At 44.7% G+C, this 20,216-nt stretch overlaps 1 protein-coding gene across 1 annotated transcript in view; it reads right to left on the minus strand.

Moving 5' to 3' along the window:
• The window catches only part of Cfap61 (cilia and flagella associated protein 61), a 252,439-nt gene that overhangs the window by 51,697 nt on the left and 180,526 nt on the right, over nt 1-20,216 (minus strand). Inside the window, exons 24-26 of the mRNA XM_060383256.1 lie at nt 17,364-17,656; nt 8,141-8,468; nt 6,389-6,480 (exon numbers count right to left, since the gene is read on the minus strand). Of these exons, the coding sequence (XP_060239239.1) occupies nt 6,389-6,480; nt 8,141-8,468; nt 17,364-17,656 (713 nt within the window). The remainder of the gene's footprint in view (nt 1-6,388; nt 6,481-8,140; nt 8,469-17,363; nt 17,657-20,216) is intronic.

A 20,216-nucleotide genomic window follows, 5' to 3' on the forward strand; every position in this document is an offset into this window, starting at 1 on the left:
AATTGCCATTACATTGTTCTATGCCTTAAAATTAGTTGATAACCAATTCTCTATAGCTCAATATCTTACCCAGTAAAGGAACTGGGATCCTTTTTCTATGTGTGATGTGTTTGAAATGTCAAATTTCCCAAAACCATTTTGAAAACATTCTGGTCAAAGTGGTCATGAGGAATTCTAGTTGTTTTAAAGAATATTTAAAAGAGACAAATAGAAGGTGAAACCTGGTGGCTAGGCTTGGGAAGGAGAGTGGGCACCGACAGCTCGGCCTTTGATAACTCAGTGCCCATGAGGAAGGGCCACAGCATACACCCCATACAGTCTGTGGATGACCTTTCAGTCTGTAAGTTGTTCAAGGTGTGCATTTTGCCACTTAAAACTGATTAAAACTGACTGCCACATGAACCGGATGGCAAGGAAGGGTGCTTCTGTGACCCCACATCGTGACTGTACTTTCTATTGCAGCTCTTGTGGCTACCGGCGCTCCATGGGAGCTCCATTCCTGCTTACCTCCGTGGACAAACGCAGGATGCATTGGTGGTGAACTTTTACTTTGCCCGAAGACTCTGAATTTAGTTCACTCTAACACTGACAGCTCTTTTCTGAGTGCATCTAGAGTTAAGCTTTCACTCCGAACTTGAATGTGGCGTTTAGAGAGCTGCGGCAAATTCACTTTGTCTTAATCCCAAACATTTGCTTAGCCCTGACTCCACCTGAGAGCTTTGTCTAACCAGGAACAGATGGTGTGATGGTTAGCGTGGCTGTCAGGGTACCGGGATCTGGAACCACCTAGGACAGCAGTTCTCAGCCTTCCTTATGCTGAGGTCCTCTAACACAGCTCCTCATGCTGTGGAGAGCTCCCCTATCTCCCAGCATTATTTTAATTACTGCTTCCTAACTGTAATTTTGCTACTTTTATAAATCATAACATAAATATTTGTTTCTCGATGGTCTTTGGGGGTCAAAACACACAGGTAGAATCCCTGACCTAGGAGAAAGCCTCCAGAGATCATTTACGCGAGCTTCGCCTCCGAGCATCCCCTGAAGACTCATCTTGGTTATGTGAATTGAGGTGCGAAGGTCCATTCTAAAGGAGGGGCACCATCCCCTGGGCTTGGGTGCTGGACTGCATAAAAAGTAGAGTGAGTCAAAGAAGAGAATTCACTGTTTTGTGCTTCCTGACTCACTTAGAGCCCAAATAAAGCCATTCTCCCCTGAGATGCTTTGCTCCCGGCATTTTATTACAGCAGCAGGAAACCGACTGAGCCCCAGGGTTTAACCTCTTAGCTAAACTGAGGCAACTGGTGGGCATCGTGGGATCACACGGCTGAGCCCCGAGGAGAACAGTCTCATCTAGGCCAATGCTAGCTGCAACAGACTGGATATCTGGGGGAGGGGATGACAGCAGCAAGAGCACTGGAAGAAGCTGAGCATTGATGCTTCGAGGAGGAGGCTGGTCGTCCATCCCGCGCAAATATGCCCATTTGCAGAAACTATGTCCACAGCACATTTTCTATTTTGAAAATGGATTATATTAAGGAGCAGTGACATTCTGTGTTCTTGGTACCATCATTAAAATTAATGTGTGTGTGTATGTGGGTGGGTGTGTGTAGGTACATTTGGAGGCAAAATAAAGGTCAACTTCATATATTCTTCAGGAGCCACTTAGTCGTTTTTTTGTTTTTGTTTTTTGAGACAGGGTTTTTCTGTGTAGCCTTTACTGTCCTGGACTCACTTTGTAGACCAGCCTGGCTTTGAATTTACAGAGATCTGCCTCCCAAGTGCTGGGATTACAGGTTTGTGGCACCTTGCCTGGCTCTCTTAGGCCTTTTTATTGAAGTAGGGTCTCTCATTGACTTGGAGCTTTCAGACTGGGCTGGGCTGGCTGGCCAGCAATCCCTGGGGATTCTCCTGTTTCAGGCTCTGACACTGGGATTATAGTAAGCAAGTACCACAAGGGCCAGCATTTTTACCCAGGTGCCAGTGAAGACTCTAGACAGAGCCAGGTGGGACTCTGCCGAAGGGTATCTCTGCTCAGTGACTTGACATGCCGCTTCTCTAGTCCCACTGGCAGCTGCTGGGGATCTTGCATTCCAGGGTATTGCTTGAATCCTGACTTTCAGACCCTCCGCCTTGGGTGTGGGCATCTTTACTTGGACAGCCCGGAATACTCAGCGCCATTCAGAACTGGAGCACATGTGGGTGGGCGGACAGTGGCCTCCGCGGTGTGCATCTCCCAGATAAGGCACAAACCATCTGAGCCTCCCCACCCCTGGGCAGGAAGGGACGGCTTGGGAAGGAAGCTGGGAAAGCACAAGTCAGTGAGTGCCGAGCGAGAGGCCATGCTTTCTCAGCAGAAGCAGTGCTAGTGGAGTGCTGGCAACACTTCCAGCAGAGGTTTGGGGGAGTCCCAGATGGCCCCACCCGCTCCCACAGTATCTCTGGTGTGATGCGGGCTGCCAGCTTTCCTCCAGAATCACTGGGGGCAGGGACAGCAATCCCACAAGGCCTGGGATTCGGCCTTCTCCTTACTGTTTCTTTATGCTGAGTGACTGAGGAAAGGGAACCCAGACACCACAGACAGACTAACTCTGTGAGCCACCCACGTGGGCGGTGAAAAGGCGTCTTCGCAGGGAACTTTGCTCACTCACCACATTCAGTTATTGAGGTTTGCTTTGTGTTCAGGAGCTGTCCTGGGCTCTACACCCCAGATTGAGCACTTCGAGGCTGGGGCCATGGTTAGTTACTACAGCAGCGGAGATGTGACAAACTGCCGAGGAAACCTGGTAGCTTGCTGGCCAGGGGCCAGCCAGAGTCTGCGCAGGACACACCATCCATGACGGCCTGTTGCACGACATGTTCCAACGACATGTTTTGCTTTATATTTTAACAACCGAATCTCGGTTGATCCCAGCACAGTCCTAAACGCAGCGATGAGGGCTTGAAAAGACTGTCCAGTAAACAGCCACTCAAGAGAAGGGCAGAGGGCTTACTGATGACTTATCTTAGCTACAGAAGGCAAGTTTTGTCAATTTTAATGAGCTTTGGCACTGTCTTAGCATGGCTGGGGTCGGGGTGGAGTAGTCTGGAAATTTGGAGTGCTTCGAAATATTGCATATCAGTATTAAAGGGCATTCGCATACAAATCGGCTTCTCAGCCCACTGGGCCTTTGCGGTGCTGGTCATTCCTACTGGCACCTGCTGCCCAATACCTTTTCCTCCCTGATGATATAAGTCAGAAAATTGCTTCAGAATTCACGCCAAGTGGAAGGCATGGGATTAATCAGTCTCGGTGTTGGAGAAACCAAGTCCCCAGCTCTCGTGACAAACACATGATTTTAAAATTTAATAGTATCCAAGGCAGAATTTGTTGTGACAAGTTTCTTTACTCTGTGGCAGACAAGCCAACCAAGCATGTGGGCCAGAGCCTGTACATCAGCACACCCTGGAGGCACCTCAGGGTCTTCTCCTTGCCAGATTATTGTATGAAGAGCTCATGGATTGCTGGAGTGACTTCTCGCTTAAGTGGTCCACTTACTGAGAACTGGAAAGTCTAGACTGGTCTGGACATACCCACTGTAAGAACAGTCATTGTTTCCCTGGGGGGCCCTGTTCAGTGGGCTGCCTTCTCCATCATCTGGCTGAATTTAGGTGACTGCCTGACCATTTTGGCAACAATTTTGCATAAATTAATTCCAACTCCAAAAGATTGCCATGGAGCGATCCTATGGTTTTTTTTTTTTCCTTTGAAAATAAAATGGAAAAAAAAATCTGCTTAGATCTTCTGTACTAATTAAGAAGGAAGCCCACCTGGCAAAATGGTTAATCAAAGCCAGGGGTGCTGTTCAAATACTGTCACAGCACCAGCCAAATAATCTGTTTAAGTTGCACTGTTAATGAAATTCCCCTCCTCTCGAACCTCTTCTGTCTTCTCTGAGTCCATGCAGAGCACTCAGCCGAGGCAGGCACGTGATGAACCTACAGTGTCCGAGAAGACTCTGGTTTGTCTTAAACCGAGCCCAAGGCTCCTGGCTCTTGTACAGATTGGGAGCATGTGGCTTATGTATGGTGACCGGGAAGACAGCTTCTGAGCACTCTGTGTGTACTGGACACCTGAAAGAAAGCGGAGGCTGGGCACCACTGTTGGACTGCAGTCTCCATCTCAGGGGAAGGCTGGGGAGGGAGGGAAAGTGCAAACTTGAGGCCAACCCTTGAGCCAAATAGTAAGACACTGTATAAAAACAACAAACAGCGCCTCTCCCCCAAAGTGGTAGTGGTGTGGGTCCTAAAAAAAGTGAAAGGAAAATATATCTGTCTTTTCTCCCAAAGAAAGAAGTACTGATATTTTATAGACGCAGGACTTACAAGAATCGGCACATTAACCAGCCACGTCTTTTTCTGCAAGCAGTGTAAATGGTTTGCTCTGTACAAAGGATCAGTAATAACTCCAGGAGCAAAGACAAGGGGAATGGCTTATTCAAAGCCCATGAGAAGCAAATGGAAGAGCTGGGACTCAGGTTCATGAATGATGGGGATTGGGGGGGGGGGCAATGACTTATGACATTCCTAAGCTTTTAAGGATTTTTCAAGTATATGCTACTTATATCTGATTGATCAGAACCTGCCACATGGCTAGGCCTCCTTCCATAAAGATCTGAGAAATATCTTTATGTTAAGTTGGCCATGTCATTGATTCTCAAAAATACTCAGAGGTTCTGCCTCAGGGAGGAAAAATCGAGTGTCGCACGTTAGAGAGGGAGTCACCATTTGACAAGAGGCCAGCCTAGGACCATCTGTCAGAGGTGCTTACTTGAGGGGATGTCTCATTGGCCAGCCAAGGAGAAGTTCCACCCACAGCTCCCACTTTTCCAAGATGATCTTCTGTGTAATTCATGGAGGGGAAGAAAACAGTTGGGCCTGGTGGCCATTCCTGGCCCAAAGAATCTGCTTGTTCCAGTGTCACAAAGGCAGATGCCTGTAGCCTGATGGTATGCCAAACCTAACAAGGGCTTACTGAGCTTCAGCAGTAAAGGGTAAATAAACTGGTATACCAAGATAATGGACTGTCACTCAGCACTTCAAGAAATGGTCTGTATAGCATGAAAAGACAAGAAAGGGACTTAAATGTGTATTACTAGGTGAAATAAGCCAATCTAAAAGGCCACATGCTATGGTTCTGGTTACACAATGTGTTGGTTAACCCTGACTGCCAGTTTGGTGGGATTTAGGGTGAGCATAGAAAGCCCTGGGCACACCTGTGAGGCAGTGTTCCATGGCTGGGCTCCTGTGCTGTATACAAAGGAGAAAGTTGGCAGAGCATGGATGCCTCTGTCTCTCTGCTTTCTCAGTGTGACTGTAATGGGACTACCGCCTCAAGTTCCTGCCTTCCCCGCCTCAAACTGTGGGCCCAAGCAAGCCCTTCCTTCCACAGGCCGCTTACTGTCAGGTGTTTGGTCACAGCAATAAGAAGTGTAACTGATACATAGGACAACTTTGGAGACAATAAATGTTAGAGGTTGCTAGCCCTTCACATGGCAGAAAGGTTTTAGTAGGATTTTGCATGGCACTGTAATGGTAGATGCACTGTCAAGACCCTCTAGAATGCACAGAGCCCAGAGAGACTCCTAGGGAAAGCTGCGGGGTCTGCTGCTAATCACGTGCTGATGACGGCCCACCAATTCTGATGACTGTGCCACTTTGGTGGGATATGTGGCCAGTTGGGGTGGGTGAGCATAAGTCATGAGAGAGGGGGAACAAGGAGAATCCAGGAAATCACTGTGACTTTTGCTTGAGTTTGCTATGAAATCAAAAGTACTCTCTAAAAGTCTATTAAGAAAACATATATCAAGGCAGCAATAAACTGAATTATCTATCTCATGATCTTTGGGAGTTAGAGATTGGGGGGTGGCTTAGCTGGGTACCCAAGGTTTCCTAGGCTTTCAGTCAAGATCTTGGCTGGAGCTAGTGTAATCTGAAGGCTTGAATGAAACCAATTCTAAGGCAGGTCACTTATACAGCTGGTATAGGCATCCTCCACTCTTTACCATGCAGACCTCACCAAAAGGTTGCCCAGGAAACCTTACACTATTGCAGGTGATTATCTGGAAAGGGACAAGGTGCAAGTTTCAGTGTCTTTGAGACATGGATATAGATTTGGAAGCCACACACCATCACCTCCACAGTATCCTGCAGGCTGCACCGGTCAGTTGCTCCCTGTGGGAGTATGCTACATGACGGTGTGAGGGGCAGAGACACTCGGCGGCCACCTGGAACGTCGACATACGCAGTGGGTGTACGATGTGTGACCCAACAACTTAGTCAAAAAATTTACCTTCCCTTAGAACCAAGCATTACAACCAGAAGTAAAGTAAATCTCAAGAGCAATACTTACAAAGTCAGGCTGTGCCCTTTGTACATCCAAGGGACTTGGGATGGCGGGTTTGGCAATATGCAGATAATGATAAGACCCAGGGAGAATCCCTCCTAGAGGAAATGGCAGGTATCCACATCATTAATGAACTGGTAGCAAACAGTTTATACCCCATCAAAGAGCAAACAGGGATGCCAATAATGGTCTGCTCCTGAAACCCTAGCTACAGTACACCCAGTTAGCAAGGAAGGCCCTGGGGTGGCTGAACTTCGTTTAATCAAATCAATACCCTACAATATAGCCATCAGTAGAAAGATGTGTCCTGCGATTTCCCACACCTCCTGACAGTCTAACCCACTGCTACCTGACTAGACCAAAAGCTACAGAATGCTGCATGGTGTTCTCATGTAAAACACTCCTCCAAATAAACAGAATATTAAAAATGCATCTTATGTGGAAAACAAAGTTCCTCACCGGGGCTTTAGAAAACTGTTATTATGAAGTCCTTAATATTTTATAGCTAATCTTGAGCCTGACCAAGCACTCTTCTTTGAGGCCCTCTGTTCTCTCACCTGCCTGAGGTCATTCCCCAAGGCTCCATCCAGAGCAGAAGCAGAGCAGAACCTCCTTGTGGCAAGGAGGGAAGGGGAAGGCCAGAGTGGAACGTAGGCCTTGTTCTCCTTGCCCTGGTATTCCGTTAGCTAGAATGGGTTTATCAATGCCTTCAGGACTTATATATGAATGCTTTGCAGGCTAGTTTGTGAACCTCCCGAAAGTGAACACCAAAACCCGTAAATATGTGGGAAGGCCCACAGCATTTAAAATATCTCTTCTCTCTGTCTCTTTTTCTCTCAACATAATAAAACTTCCCCTTCCTGTGGGCAGCCTGAGGTGACCTGCGAAAATGGTTCACCCTATGAAGTCAGGCAGACTAAGAGGTTCACATCCTTACCTTCACCTTAGAATGCCCACGGAACCGCCCAGGCCACCAAAGATAAGCAAATCCTAAAAGCGTCAGAAGGGCGTCGTTGTGAAGGAGCAATGTGCGCCACTCGCAGGGCCAGTAGATATGCACAAACCAAACAGTAGGGCTGGACACAGGATCGACAGCCCCCAAAGAGATCTGAACTCCTGCTGCACAGGCTTAAAGCTACACAGAGGAGTCTTAAAAGGTTGGCTGTAGCCACTGAACATATCCAAACCAGCAAGGAACCGAACATGTTTTTGAATTTATGGAGCTCACAGTTGCATTAACCTACACACAGGTTCCCCTTGCCACATGGAAATGATATAACTCCAGTTTCTGGGCATCCCATGCCCTCTTCCAGCATCACATACATGCGGTACAGAGATAGACACACAGGCAGCACAACCATACACAGGAAGTGAAAAAACAAGTATTTAAAGAGAGAAGGCTAAGGCATGGCTGCCTGGAAGCATCTCTTCATCTCTGAACTTACAGCGAGGATGGAAATGTAGGGTAGGATGTCAGGGCAAACCACTGTTCATTAGCCCTGAGATCTCTAGGCAGGATACTGATGCTATTAATGGGGACTGTTAGGAGGAAGGCCACAACAAGTGCCCAGGATGCAAAGGCCCACAATAATGACATTGCCAGCTTCACAGTAAAAGCCAAAGAAAAAAGATGGGCTTCTACTCTACCCCTATGAGAGCCCACTAGAGACCACGAGCTATGCTTAAGAGCAGCATGACTGGCTTCTCCGACCACTGGCCTCACCGAATGAGAAAAAAAAAAAGGAGCCTTCCACATACCTTGGATCTTGGCTCCCTTGTACATGGGGATGAGCCGGTCTAGGTCAGCTGGCGGTTCTGTCACAGGCTCAAGGGTGGGGTCAAAGAGGCTAAGCATGGCTGCTGCCAGCTGGAAGCCAATTTCTTTGGAACTGAAATTGGTGTGAGTCCAATCGTTTGAGTAGTAGCGATTGGAGAATTTGGTGAGTGAGCCGGCAGCTCTAATGGCTATATCATTGGTGTGGAAGGCAGTATCAATCACAAGCCGGCCATCATAGACCAGGCATGCGTCATTCAAAGCTTTAAACGTTTCGTAATCCACATTCTTCTTGTAGAAGCTGAAGAATGCCTGCAAAGTGAAAAAAACAAAAACAAAAAACACCACACCATTAATGGGTGTGTGGTTTGAATAAGAACGGCCTCCACAGGCTCACAGGTTTGATAGAACTACAGAAAGGCTTAGAAGGTGCAGCCTTGCTGAAGGTGTTGTGTCACTTGGGGTAGGATTCGAAAAGTCCTCGATATTCCTGCTTATCGCTCTCTTTGCCTCCTGCCTGTAGATGAGATGCCAGCTCTCGCCTCCTGCTCCAGAACCATGCCTACCTGCCTGCTGCTGTGTTCTCTGCCTGAGGCTCATGGACCCTAATCCTCTGAAACTGTAAACAAGCCCCAGTCAAATATTTCCCTGTATAAGCTGCCTTAGTCACGGTGCGTTTTCACAGTAGTGGGAAGTAAGGCACCGGGCTGCTCCTTTCTGTGCTCCTCGCTGGCGAGTCACGAAGCTGGGTGTTCTCCCAGCTATTGTTCTCGATTTCACCTGCGCCAGAGTGTGAACAGTCTTCAAAGTGCGGAAAATGTCTCCCGAAAGCTTATCACAGCTCCGCGTGACCGAGAGTTTAAAAATGCAGCAATCTTGAGAATCTACTTTCTTTATTTATTTCATGAGTGTGTGTGTACGCTTGGGTGTGTGGATTCTATGGCTGGTAATAAAGGTCAGAGGACAACTTGTGGGAGCCAGTTTCCTTCACCCACAATGTGAGTTCTAGGAATCAAACGTAGGTTATTAGCCTCGAAAGCAATCGCCTCTCCTCTCCAAGCCATCTTGTCAGGCTGCAAGCCCAGCAACGTCACTGAAAGCATGTCCTGGAGAACTGTCCGCCATATCTGTGAGGCTAGCTCTTGCCCTGCTGCTTCCTGTCCTGGAACAGCAGACAGACGCATGACCAGTAGCCATGAGAACATTCATTTCTCTGAGTCTCGCCCTGACTCTGAACCTTTGTCTTCTTACACACCTTTCCTTCTCTCCTTCCTTTTCCCCACTTAGGTAGAGTAGATTTCTACCTATGTAAAAACAGAGGAAGATCTTTGACAAACTCAAATCACATATAAGAATAGCGTCCTTCACTTCTTGAACTTCGACATTCTTCAAAAATTTCTACAAAGTTTTGCCTGTTAGTTTCTTTTTCTACATTTTGTTAGTTTTTGTTAAGGATCACAATTAAGCAAGATTTTAATTTGTTTTTTGTTTTTGTTTTTTGTTTGTTTGTTTGTTTGTTTTAGCACCGCTGTGGTGCCAGTACCCACGCTGTGCTGGCGCGCTCACAACTTCCGCTGCAGTTAGATTTTCACAGTGGAATTTCCACGCCGAGATGGGAATCAGCAAATCTCACAATGATTTGATAAACCTCACTCATTCACACACTCAGGAAGATAATTCCATGCTAGCTACCGGTCAAGGCCACAGGGATCTCTTGGTGAAAAAAAAAAAAAAAAAGAAAGAAATATGGGGAGTACTATGTAATTGGGCAGAGGGACATCAGTGAACAGGGAAGACTTCCTCGGGAGCTGCCACAGCTGGGCTCTAGACTGGCTGGAGGCTGCAGGAACCCTACAGGCGTGGCCATAAGGCAGGACTAGAAAAACCTCTGACGCACAAGGAAAGGCCAATTTCTGTTCCCCGAGATTCTGTATGTATTTGTGTGTATGTGTGTGCAAATGCCTATGCATGTGTGTGGAGGTCACCTGCACTTTCTGAAACAGGGTCCCTGGCTGCCCTGGAACTCGCTGAATAGCCTAGGCCAGCCAGCCACTGAGTGCAGGGGTCCGCCGGACTGCACCTCCCTGGTCAGGTCTCCTATCGCCACGTCCATGGTTTGTTTTCTTCACCAGCTTCAAGGTGGTTCTGCTTCTGGAGGGGTGGAGCAATGCCCCGAGCCTGGATCTTCCACCAAAACTATCTATACACCCTCATCACAATAGAAGGACTTCTCCCCACATTCTAACTACTATTTAAAGTCAGGGAGATTGTGTATAAAGCCGAAGCAATGACCAGCATGGGACTAATTTTCATATTTGGAAGCTTTTAAAAGAGGGTGGGTTATAGGCATTTTATGATAAAATAAAATAAAAAAAAATTCTGAAAAAGAAAAAAGTTGGCAAATTTTGAAGTAATATCAAAAGGTTTTTCTGGTTATAAGAACAAAGAGAAAATTCTCTTAAAACAAGCACAGCTTTAAAGCCTCAGGAAACACTATATATAATTGGGATATAATTAAAGTATAAAGGAAGCATGGGGCCAAATAATGGTCAGGAATCTGCTAAAATTTAGCGAGAGCCATGGGTTTATGACTCAGGAAACTCAGTGACCCACAGGTAAGATGAAAGTTAAAGCACAATAAACTATCGACTGCATCAAACTTCTGGACATCAATGACAAAGAGAAAATCCCAAAGCCCCACAGAGGAAATGATGCATTACATCCAAAAGGGAGCAATGCCTTCAACGCTGACAAACGTTTAAATCAAAATCAGCAATATCAAAACACGGTGAGAAACAGATTCAAAGTTAGAGGGACAGTTGTTAGCCCCAAATTCTATACCCAGTAAAAATAAGCACGTTTTTCCAATACAATATTTATTTCTAGCAGACTGACCATATACAAAATACTGACAGAAGCTTCTTAGGTAAAGAAAGACCGGTATTTTCAGAAACAAAGAAAGAGTCAAAAAAGTGAGAAGAAAGTCTGCATATACATAAAATAGGTTTCTTAGTTCTTTAAAATAGGAACGAAGCTGGGGACTAGAACTCAGTTGGCAGAGTGCTTGCTAAAACAGAAAGAGTCCTAGACTTGAGCCTCAGCACTGCATACACCAAGAACAGAGGTACCCACCTGCGATCCTTGCACGGGGGACGTGGAAGCAGAAGGATCAGGAGTTCAAGGTCATTCTCAGCTACCCAGAGAAATGGAGGCCAGACTAGGCCTCTCCCCTTCCCACAACCCCCTCTCTCCTCACACACAGTATATATGCATATATTTGTTTAAGATAAAAATTCTAGCATTGTCTCTTTTTAATTTCAATGTGCACAGGTGTGATAAAATAGATGTCTAGTGTATAGGAAGAGGTATCTGTATTGTTGCAAGTTAAAAAAATATTTTATAAAATGGTACAATACTAACTGCACTGAGGTAAAAGATTGCTTAAATACACATAGATAAAGCACTAAAAAACTGAGTAAGAGTAAGAGGTAGCTTAAAATCCATTTGAATTAGAATGCTCAAAAATAATAATAACTCAAGAGGAAGCAGACAAGGTAGAAAATAAGTACAGGAAACATGGGGATTGGGATTGAACAGCAGACAGAAAACAAAATGGCAGGCCTAAATCTAACTGCATTAGTAATTGCATTAAGTATGAATGGCCTAACTACTTTGATGAAAATGCACAGACAGGAAGGATAAGAAAGCGTGTGACAGGCAGAATTTTAAGACAGTTACTGAGCTTCTCACCTAGCCCTGTGCTAGGACAGACTGTGACTGTGAGAAGGCACAGTCACTTGGCATAGCTGACGTTAAGAGAGATCACATTCAGTGAGTGTGAGCTAATCAAGTGAGCATCTAAAAACAGACAGGCTTTTCGTGCAGAAGATTCAAAGTGTCATTAAATCTGGCATGAAGGCAAGTCTCCATTCCAAGACCTTATAAAGAAAGGGGTCATGTGGTTAAGACTGAAGATGGCCTCTCGGATCTGATCGTGAACTCTGAGCCCATAAATGAATGTTGTTTCAGGCTGCTGTATTTGTTAGGCAGTCATAAGATACTTATATAGCATTGTTAGTGATACTTTCAAAAGTATACGTTAGATATAAAGACACTGGCAAGCTAAAATTAAGCAAATTAGAAAATATGCTATGCTAGTAATAAATACATGACAGGTAAAATGGCCATATTAATATAAATCAGGTAGATCTGAGGATAAGGAATACTATCAAAAAATACAGTAGTATATTCCAAAATGATAAGGGCACAACCTACAAGTTAGATATCAAAATTATAACTGTTCATAGGCTTAACAGCAGAGCAAAGAAAGGAAAAAAAAGTTAGATATAATCAAAGAGAAAAATAGAAACTCCTAAAATAATGAGATAATAATAATGTTTCTCTTAGCAATTATTTTATTTAGTTCCAAACCAGTGGTGAAATACAGTAAATATCAGTAAAGAGAATCCAGCAGCAATATCAACCACACAGAACTAATTATTATTTACAGAAACATTATGTCCAATAGCTACTGAATACTTATTCATAGGATACAGACAAAATTCTACATATTCTTAGACATGAAATCCATCCCCATACTTCTTAAATGATTGGATATTAGTAAACAATGGCATTGAATTGAAAACCAATTTAAAAAATACAGTATATATGATACATAATCCAGGGTCAGTGAAGAATCATAAAGTAGGCAGACAATATTTTGGCCAAAGTGCTAGGAAAGATTCAATATATTAAATTTTTTGAGGGGTAGCTAACATATTGAGGAAAACTTGGGGTTTAAAAAAATATTGTCAATGACTTAAGATTCTACCTTTCAAAAGCAGAAAAGAGAAGGACGAAGTAGATCCAGTACAAACAGAAGGAAGAGAGTAATCATTGAGAACAAAACCGCAGGAAGAGAAAACGAGCTGTCTTTATTGAGAAGTAAGCTTTGATTTTTATCTTTGAAAAAACATCAATAAAATCGACAGGCCTCCATTTTAGACTGAGGGACACAGAGAGGCATGGGGAGTGAGCGCAACTCGTCAGTGTCAAGAAGAAATGAGGCGGGAGACTTCCAGATAAGACGGCTGGTGAAGCAGAGAGTCATCATCGTCGTCGTCATAACATAGACCTATTACAAGGAGATGAAACGAGGGCGGGCCTTGGAAATCCACAAAGGAAGTGAAAGTAGACCTGGGAAAGGCAGAAACACAGCAACAAAATGGGAGGCCGAGTGGTAACCATAATGTTGACTTGGCCCACTCTTCCGTGGTGGTGGTGGGAGCAGAACAGAAAAGAAGCTGGGTGGAAGATGGACAGTCACTTCTCGGGTATGGTCTAGGGAGTTGTGGAGGTGGAAGGCCAAGGAACTCAGCTAGCCCACAGACTGAAAAGCTAAAGTGTACCTTTGGAGGTTCCCAGTGCAGAAAGGATGACAGGAACGTGCTAATCACCTGTATAGACAGCTCTCAGGAGAAGAAACAGAAGTGACCAACCAACTTGCACTGGAAAACATGTCAAACATCCTTGGCCATCAGGGAAAGTAAAACCGCTCTGAGACTCTCGCTCACTTAATCAGAATGGCTACCATCAAGAAAATAAATGGAGCCGGGCAGCGGTGTGCGCGTCTTTAATCCCAGCACTTGGGAGGCAGCGGCAGAAGGTTGAGTTCCAGGCCACCCCGGTCTACAGAGCAAATTCAAGCTAGAGCTACACAAAAGAAACCATTCCTCAACCCCAATCCCCAGCCCCCCACACCTCCCCCGCAAAAGGAAAGAAACAATGTATTTTTGTGTGAGTGTCAGGGTCTCTAGCTGAATCTGGAGCTAGCCGACCTGGCTAAACTTTCTGGTTGGTTTCCAAGGACCTGCCTATCTCCATGTGCCCAGCACTGTGATTACAGGCATGCAACATGACACTCGGCCATTCACACGTGTGCTGGACAGCCAAACACAGACCCTTACATTTATATGACAAATATTTAACCAACTGAGCCATCTCCCCAGCCAAATGCCACCAATTTTGACCAACTTAAATCAAACCAATAAATTACTTAAATAATATAATCTCCTAAAATTGACATGAAAGAAGCGGAAAATCCAAGTATCTAGTAGAGAAATTGAATTTGTTCCCTTTCCTATCCTATATGTTCCATCCACTGATCGTTTTACTGAATAATTTTATCAACACTCAAAGAAGTAACATCAGCTTCACAGCAGCCTTTTAAGACAATGCAAAAGGAACAAACATCACCTAAATTATTTCAGGAGGCTAGCAGAGCTCCAACTTCCAAACCTACAGTGGTAACAAAACAACAGTCCAGCATCTTTCACTTCAAAATAATCCTAAAACATACTAACAAAATTACACAACATTTAGATGGATAATCATGAATCATTGGGATTTATTCCAGACGGATTGAAAAATTTGGAAAAGCAATCAATCTAATCCATTACATTTATAATACTGGAGAGAGAAAAAATACAACCTCTTTGAAAGCTATTGGAAATTCATTTGATGAAGTTCAGCAGCCATTCATGAGAAAACTTCTGTGCAAACTAAGAATGAATGGTTACTTCTTCCATCTGATAAAAGACACCATGGAAACCCTCAGCAACTTCATTTTACCGGCAGACCCGCAGTTCTCTCTAAGAGGCAGAACAAGGCAAGGACCCTGCTTTCCAGCCGTCCCCAGCAGTGCTCTGGGGGTGCTCAGTACAACAAAACAAGCGTTTGAATAAAAAGCCAGGAAGGAATTCATCATGCACATTGCTTGCATTGCGTGTTTATGCATTTAGAAATCAACCCTCAGAACTAGAAACTAAATTTGGCAGTGTTTCAGATTATAATGTTTATCTGAATTGCACATTGAATATTATCCACAATCAATCAGAAAACCAAATTTAATCCATTTACAACAGGTCAGACACTTCATAAAAGGAATACACGCATGTCCAACGAGTGCATGAGACAATGTTTCTATCATTAATTACTAATAAAGCACAAATTAAAAACAGTGCTGCACTACAGAACATATGTGAAGTGGCTAAAGTTAGAAAGCCTGAGAATTCTAAGTTATCAGAAGAAAGAGCACTCAGAACTTTTCAATAAAGTGCTTGTGGAAATGTAGAGGGGACTTGGAATTCAGAGCCAGACACAGGCCTATGGTAACCTTGTCTTCACTTGGTTACACCAACCGAGACCCTGCTCCAAATAAGGCCACATTTGCTGGTGCTGAGCATTAGAACATCAACATATGCCTCTGAGAAATGGGGAACCTGGGGACCCATAACAGCATTGGCTCAGTTGAGAGACATGTTCGCGCCCATCCAAAGTTGCCTGACTCCCTGACAGATGATGATGGCAGCAGGGGAAAGAGGGCTAAGCACTGCCTTTTCCTACCTTCCCCCCCCCCCCACACACACACACCAACTGCTGGCCAAAGAAGATGCAGACCATAAGTCAACAGAGCTCTGGACATGTCTCCAGAGGCCATTCCTTCTGAGACAACATAGTTGTCCAGTGCTGTGAATTAGAATGGTCCCCATAGGTTTCCATATTTGGATGCTTAGTCCCTGGGGAGTGGCACTATTTGAAAGGAGTAGGAAGTGAGGCCTTGTTGGTGGAAATGTGTCACTGGGGGTGGGCTCTGAGCTTTCAAAAGTCCCTGCCAAGCCCAGTGTCTCTCTCTCTTGGCCTACAGAGCAGGTTTTAACTCTCAGCTACTGCCCCAGCTCTTGCTGGCCTGCCAGACTAAACCTCTGAAACCAGAGGCAAGACCCCAATTAAATGCTTTCTTTCATAAGAGTGGCCTTGGTCATAGTGTCTCTTCACAGTAATAGAATAGTGTTCCAGACACAGTCTGGAACCTATCTGGTGTTCCATAAATACTGTAGAGTGAATACTCAAACAAATGCAGGAAATGGCAGATCAGAAGTTTTCTAATGACCCTGGGCCTTATTGTTCCCTGGTCACACCCTCTATGAAAAGGTGACATTATTTGACCTGGATTCGTAGGTCCTGTAATGGTAGAAAGGAGACCAGATCCAGAGAGCTACAGGCAAGGCTTTTGATCAGAATATCTGCTCCAGTGAGAAGAGCGCAGCTATGACCAAAAGCTGGCTGGCCAGTGGCGGTGGCTTTAGGAACAAAGGAAAAGGGCACTGTGTACATGCAAGCTCCTGCTTGCTGTCCCTGCCAGGTAACCTCAGCCAGTGAGGGGCTCACGCTTGTGCTGTGCACGGGCCCTGGGTGGGTCAGCGTCTGGCTCAGCCATAGCATAGCACCTTAGTTGGCGGACTCTGTGTCAGGCCATTTTCAGGCTTCCCGGGCCTGCTTACCCACTAGCAGGGCTGCTGTGACTTTAAGTCTGGGGTTGCCCATGGGGTGTGCTATAAGAAAACAGAATAGGGACAGCCCCTTTCCAGCAGCTGGCACTGGACCCCTTGGGGGTGGCCTCTGCTCAGTGAGGTCCACTCCTTCCCTTTGACTTGCAGTGGGCAGAATGACTTGCCTGGAGGGAAACAGTGAGCCAGCAGAGATGCTCCCGGACTGCTGAGGCCTGGTCTAAGGGACAGACACTCCAGCTCCCGACCCATTTGCTCTTAGAACTATCACTACGTTTTGGCAAAGCCCAAGCTTAAGAAAGGGCTAAACTCTCAGCTGAAGTGGATCCAGCATTAATAGCCAGAGAAAAATAAATGCACCTCCTAGATGACTCCAGCTCTGTGTACTGTCTTAATTCAGCTATACAAGAAATCTCCTCTCTGGTGGGAACGGCCTACTTTGGCCAGGCAAACCCCCAGAGTGGAGGCAATGGTGACAATAAATTTTAAGTCACTGCGTTAGTAGTAGCTTCTTGCTTCTGGGTGAGGGACAACCCAGACAGCTTTGAAAACAGGCTCCAGATATGTGGCCGTAAATTCTCCGCTGTAACCTTTCAGAGTCCCTAGTCCCTGGGAGGTTAGTACTGTCCCCAGGCCAGTGGTTCTCAACCTTCTTAGCACTATGACCCTTTACTACAGTTGCTCATGTTGCGGTGATCCCCCTCCCGACACTACTTCATTGCTACTTTGTAACTGTAGTTTTGCTACTGTTGTGAACCCTGATGTAGGTATCTGATAAGCTGCTCCTGTGGGGTCGCCACCCACAGGCTGAGAGCCGCTGCCCTAGGTAGGCAGCCCGGCTGGTTGCGGTTGGACTTACTGAACACTCCAGTCTGAAAGGCTTGGTGGAAGTGGTGAAGCAGGCACTGGAGATGGGATCCGGGTTCTGGCCATCGTTCCACTGGGCCAACAGCGCGTCCCGATACACAGTCACTCCAGCTTCACTGAGCGCGTCTTCCACGGCGCTCTCTATGACATAGTTGTTGATACAGGTTATGTTCGATTCAGCTGGCGGATGCACGAAGTAGATGCAGCTCCCCTTCATGCCAATGTGTAGGAGTGTCTCGACTGTTGTATAAGCATCGATTGTATTCCCATAGACAATGACCGTCCCTAGAAAGAGAGGGAAATGCTAAGACATAGTTAAAAAAAAAAAAAAAAAACTTATTAGTCAAATGCTAATAACGCCGAATTGCTCCCTCTAACCCTTTCATTTTTCAGCTGCAGGAAGCCAGTAGTGTTACCTAGCAACGGCGACCAAGATAATTTAGTAAAGAATTGGCACAAAACATCCCACAAAGTAGTCAAGTACTTCTAACACAGAAGTAGGACATTCATTTATGTTCCTATAATTTGAAAGTTGAAATTATGCTGAAGGAAATGGTCTAGGATAAAACCTTTTATCTTGTGTTTGTTCCCTATTTGCTACACTTATTAAAGAAACAAAATTGCTGAAGTCGGCCATGCATACAACTTCTCTTGAGCCCTGAGAGGACACTGGTAAAAACACATTGGAATAAGGGATGCGACAGAGAGCTTTAATATGTAAATGAAGGCCTGGGTTGGTTTCAAGGTACTTCCCTTCATTTCTGAAAACCAATAGTTGGAACATTCTGCTTTCAATGGGTAATTTTATAAAGATTCAAATTGCTAGCTGTAGAATTTAATGTGTCAAGGCCTAGGTAGGGGGACTGAAGGGTGTTATTTTGCTCAGCAAACACAAAATCATAAAATAAGCTTAAAAGAAGTCCCTGTATAAGAGTATTTTGAGAGTAGCAGTCAACTCCGTTTATTTACATATCTCAGCTGTGCTACAGAAATAATTACGAATGTTATTTTATTATTTTGCAGGTCTTAAGCTCAGTGGCACTATAAACTGAGTGTAGGTTCTACTGTTTTGATTTTGAGTTGGTATTTTTAAAATTCCTCTCAAAAATCCTTATTCTGCATTTTTTATCATGACAGGAATATTTAACATGATAGCTTATTTCTTCATGAATTTCTTCTTTTTCTTTCTTTTTTCTTCTTCTTATTTACAATTTATTCACTTTGTATTCCAGCTGTAGCCTTCTCCCTCATTTCCTCCCAGTCCCACTCTCCCTCCCTCTTCCTCCCCTATCTCTCTTCCCTAGTCCACTGATAGGGTAAGTCCTCCTCCCCTATTGTCTGACCCTAGCCTATTGGTCCCATCAGGACTGCCTGAATCCTTTTCCTCTGTGGGCTGCCTGGGTCACCCCACTAGGGAGAAGTGATAAAGGAGCAGGCAAGCGAGTGAGTTCATGTCAAAGACTGTCTCTTCAGAAGAAATGCCTGTACACTTGTTTTTCAGAATTTTGCCATAAAGTTCATTGAGTTTCCTGTTTTATTTTTGTGGTTCATACAATGGTATGAAAAGAAGTTTCATAAGGGAAACTAAATAAGTGTATTTATTCAATTTTGTTGAATAAATTATGCAAAACTTGCTTTCTCTTTTCTTTCCGTTTATTGGAAATTGATTTTTTTTCATACAATATACTCTGATTACAGTTTCTCATCCTCCAACTCCTCCATGACCCTATATCTCCTCCCATCCGAATCCACACCCTTTCTGTCTCTCATCAGACCACAACCAGGCATCTAAGTAATTAATATAAGATAAAACAAAGCCAAACCAGAACAGGACCGAAACAAAAGAATAGAGCCAAATAAAAAGTACAAGGAACACATGGATGCAGACATACACACACACACACACACACACACACATTTGCACAATAGGAATCCCATAAAAACATAAAATTGAAAACTATAACATATACTCTAAAGACTTTTAAGGTTATCAAAGAAAAATCTCCAAAGATGCCACTGAGTTCATTTTATGCTGGCCTTCTCCTGATGGGCATGAGAGATGCCCTTCAGACTGGGTTGTTTCCTCAGCGAGACTCCCTTAGAGAAAACTAAGTTTTCCTTTTCAAGTGGTTATCAACTGGAGATAGCGTCTGGGTTGGGGTGGTAGGTGTGTCTACTTCTCCTTTCAGCCCAAAGACCCCATCTGGTGCAGAACCACCCACGCAGGCCCTGTGCATGCTGTCCCAGTCTCCTGTGAAAATATTGCCTCCCTATGGTTCTCTATATTTGTTCCCATCTGTTGCAGGGGGAGGCTTCTGTGATGATGGTTGAGCAAGGGACCGATCTATAAGTAAAGTAGAATGGCAGTAGGAGTCATTTTATTGCTATGGTCCTTGAGCAGAACATTAAAAAATAGTATTTGGTTTCCTCCTATGTTCCTGGCCTCTCCAGTCTCAGGATCTTGACCAACCAAGCAGGTTCAGATTCATGGACTGGGCCTTAAATCAAATCAGATATTGGTTGGTTACTCCCTGAAGCTTTGTGCCACTCTTACGCCAGCATATCTTGCAGGCACGTCACCATTGCAGAGGGAAAGGTTTGTTGCTGGGTTATTGTTTACCTTCTCCTTTGGTAGCATTCAGAGTACCTTCCAGCACCATGAACACTAGAGATGAAGACTCTAAGCAGGCACCAGGTTGACTTGAATGAGTTGTTAGGTATTGTCTTTAGTGATACGGCCTTATTGTCAGTTTTTAAAAAAAGCAACAAACAGCCTGGGCAGTAGCTTGGGTTGTTTAGGGTTCCCATGGGGCCCTCTGGCAAACAACTTTATTAGATCTAACCC

The sequence above is a fragment of the Meriones unguiculatus genome, chromosome 4 (assembly GCF_030254825.1).
Source record: "Meriones unguiculatus strain TT.TT164.6M chromosome 4, Bangor_MerUng_6.1, whole genome shotgun sequence".
Classification (NCBI taxonomy): Eukaryota; Metazoa; Chordata; class Mammalia; order Rodentia; family Muridae; genus Meriones; species Meriones unguiculatus.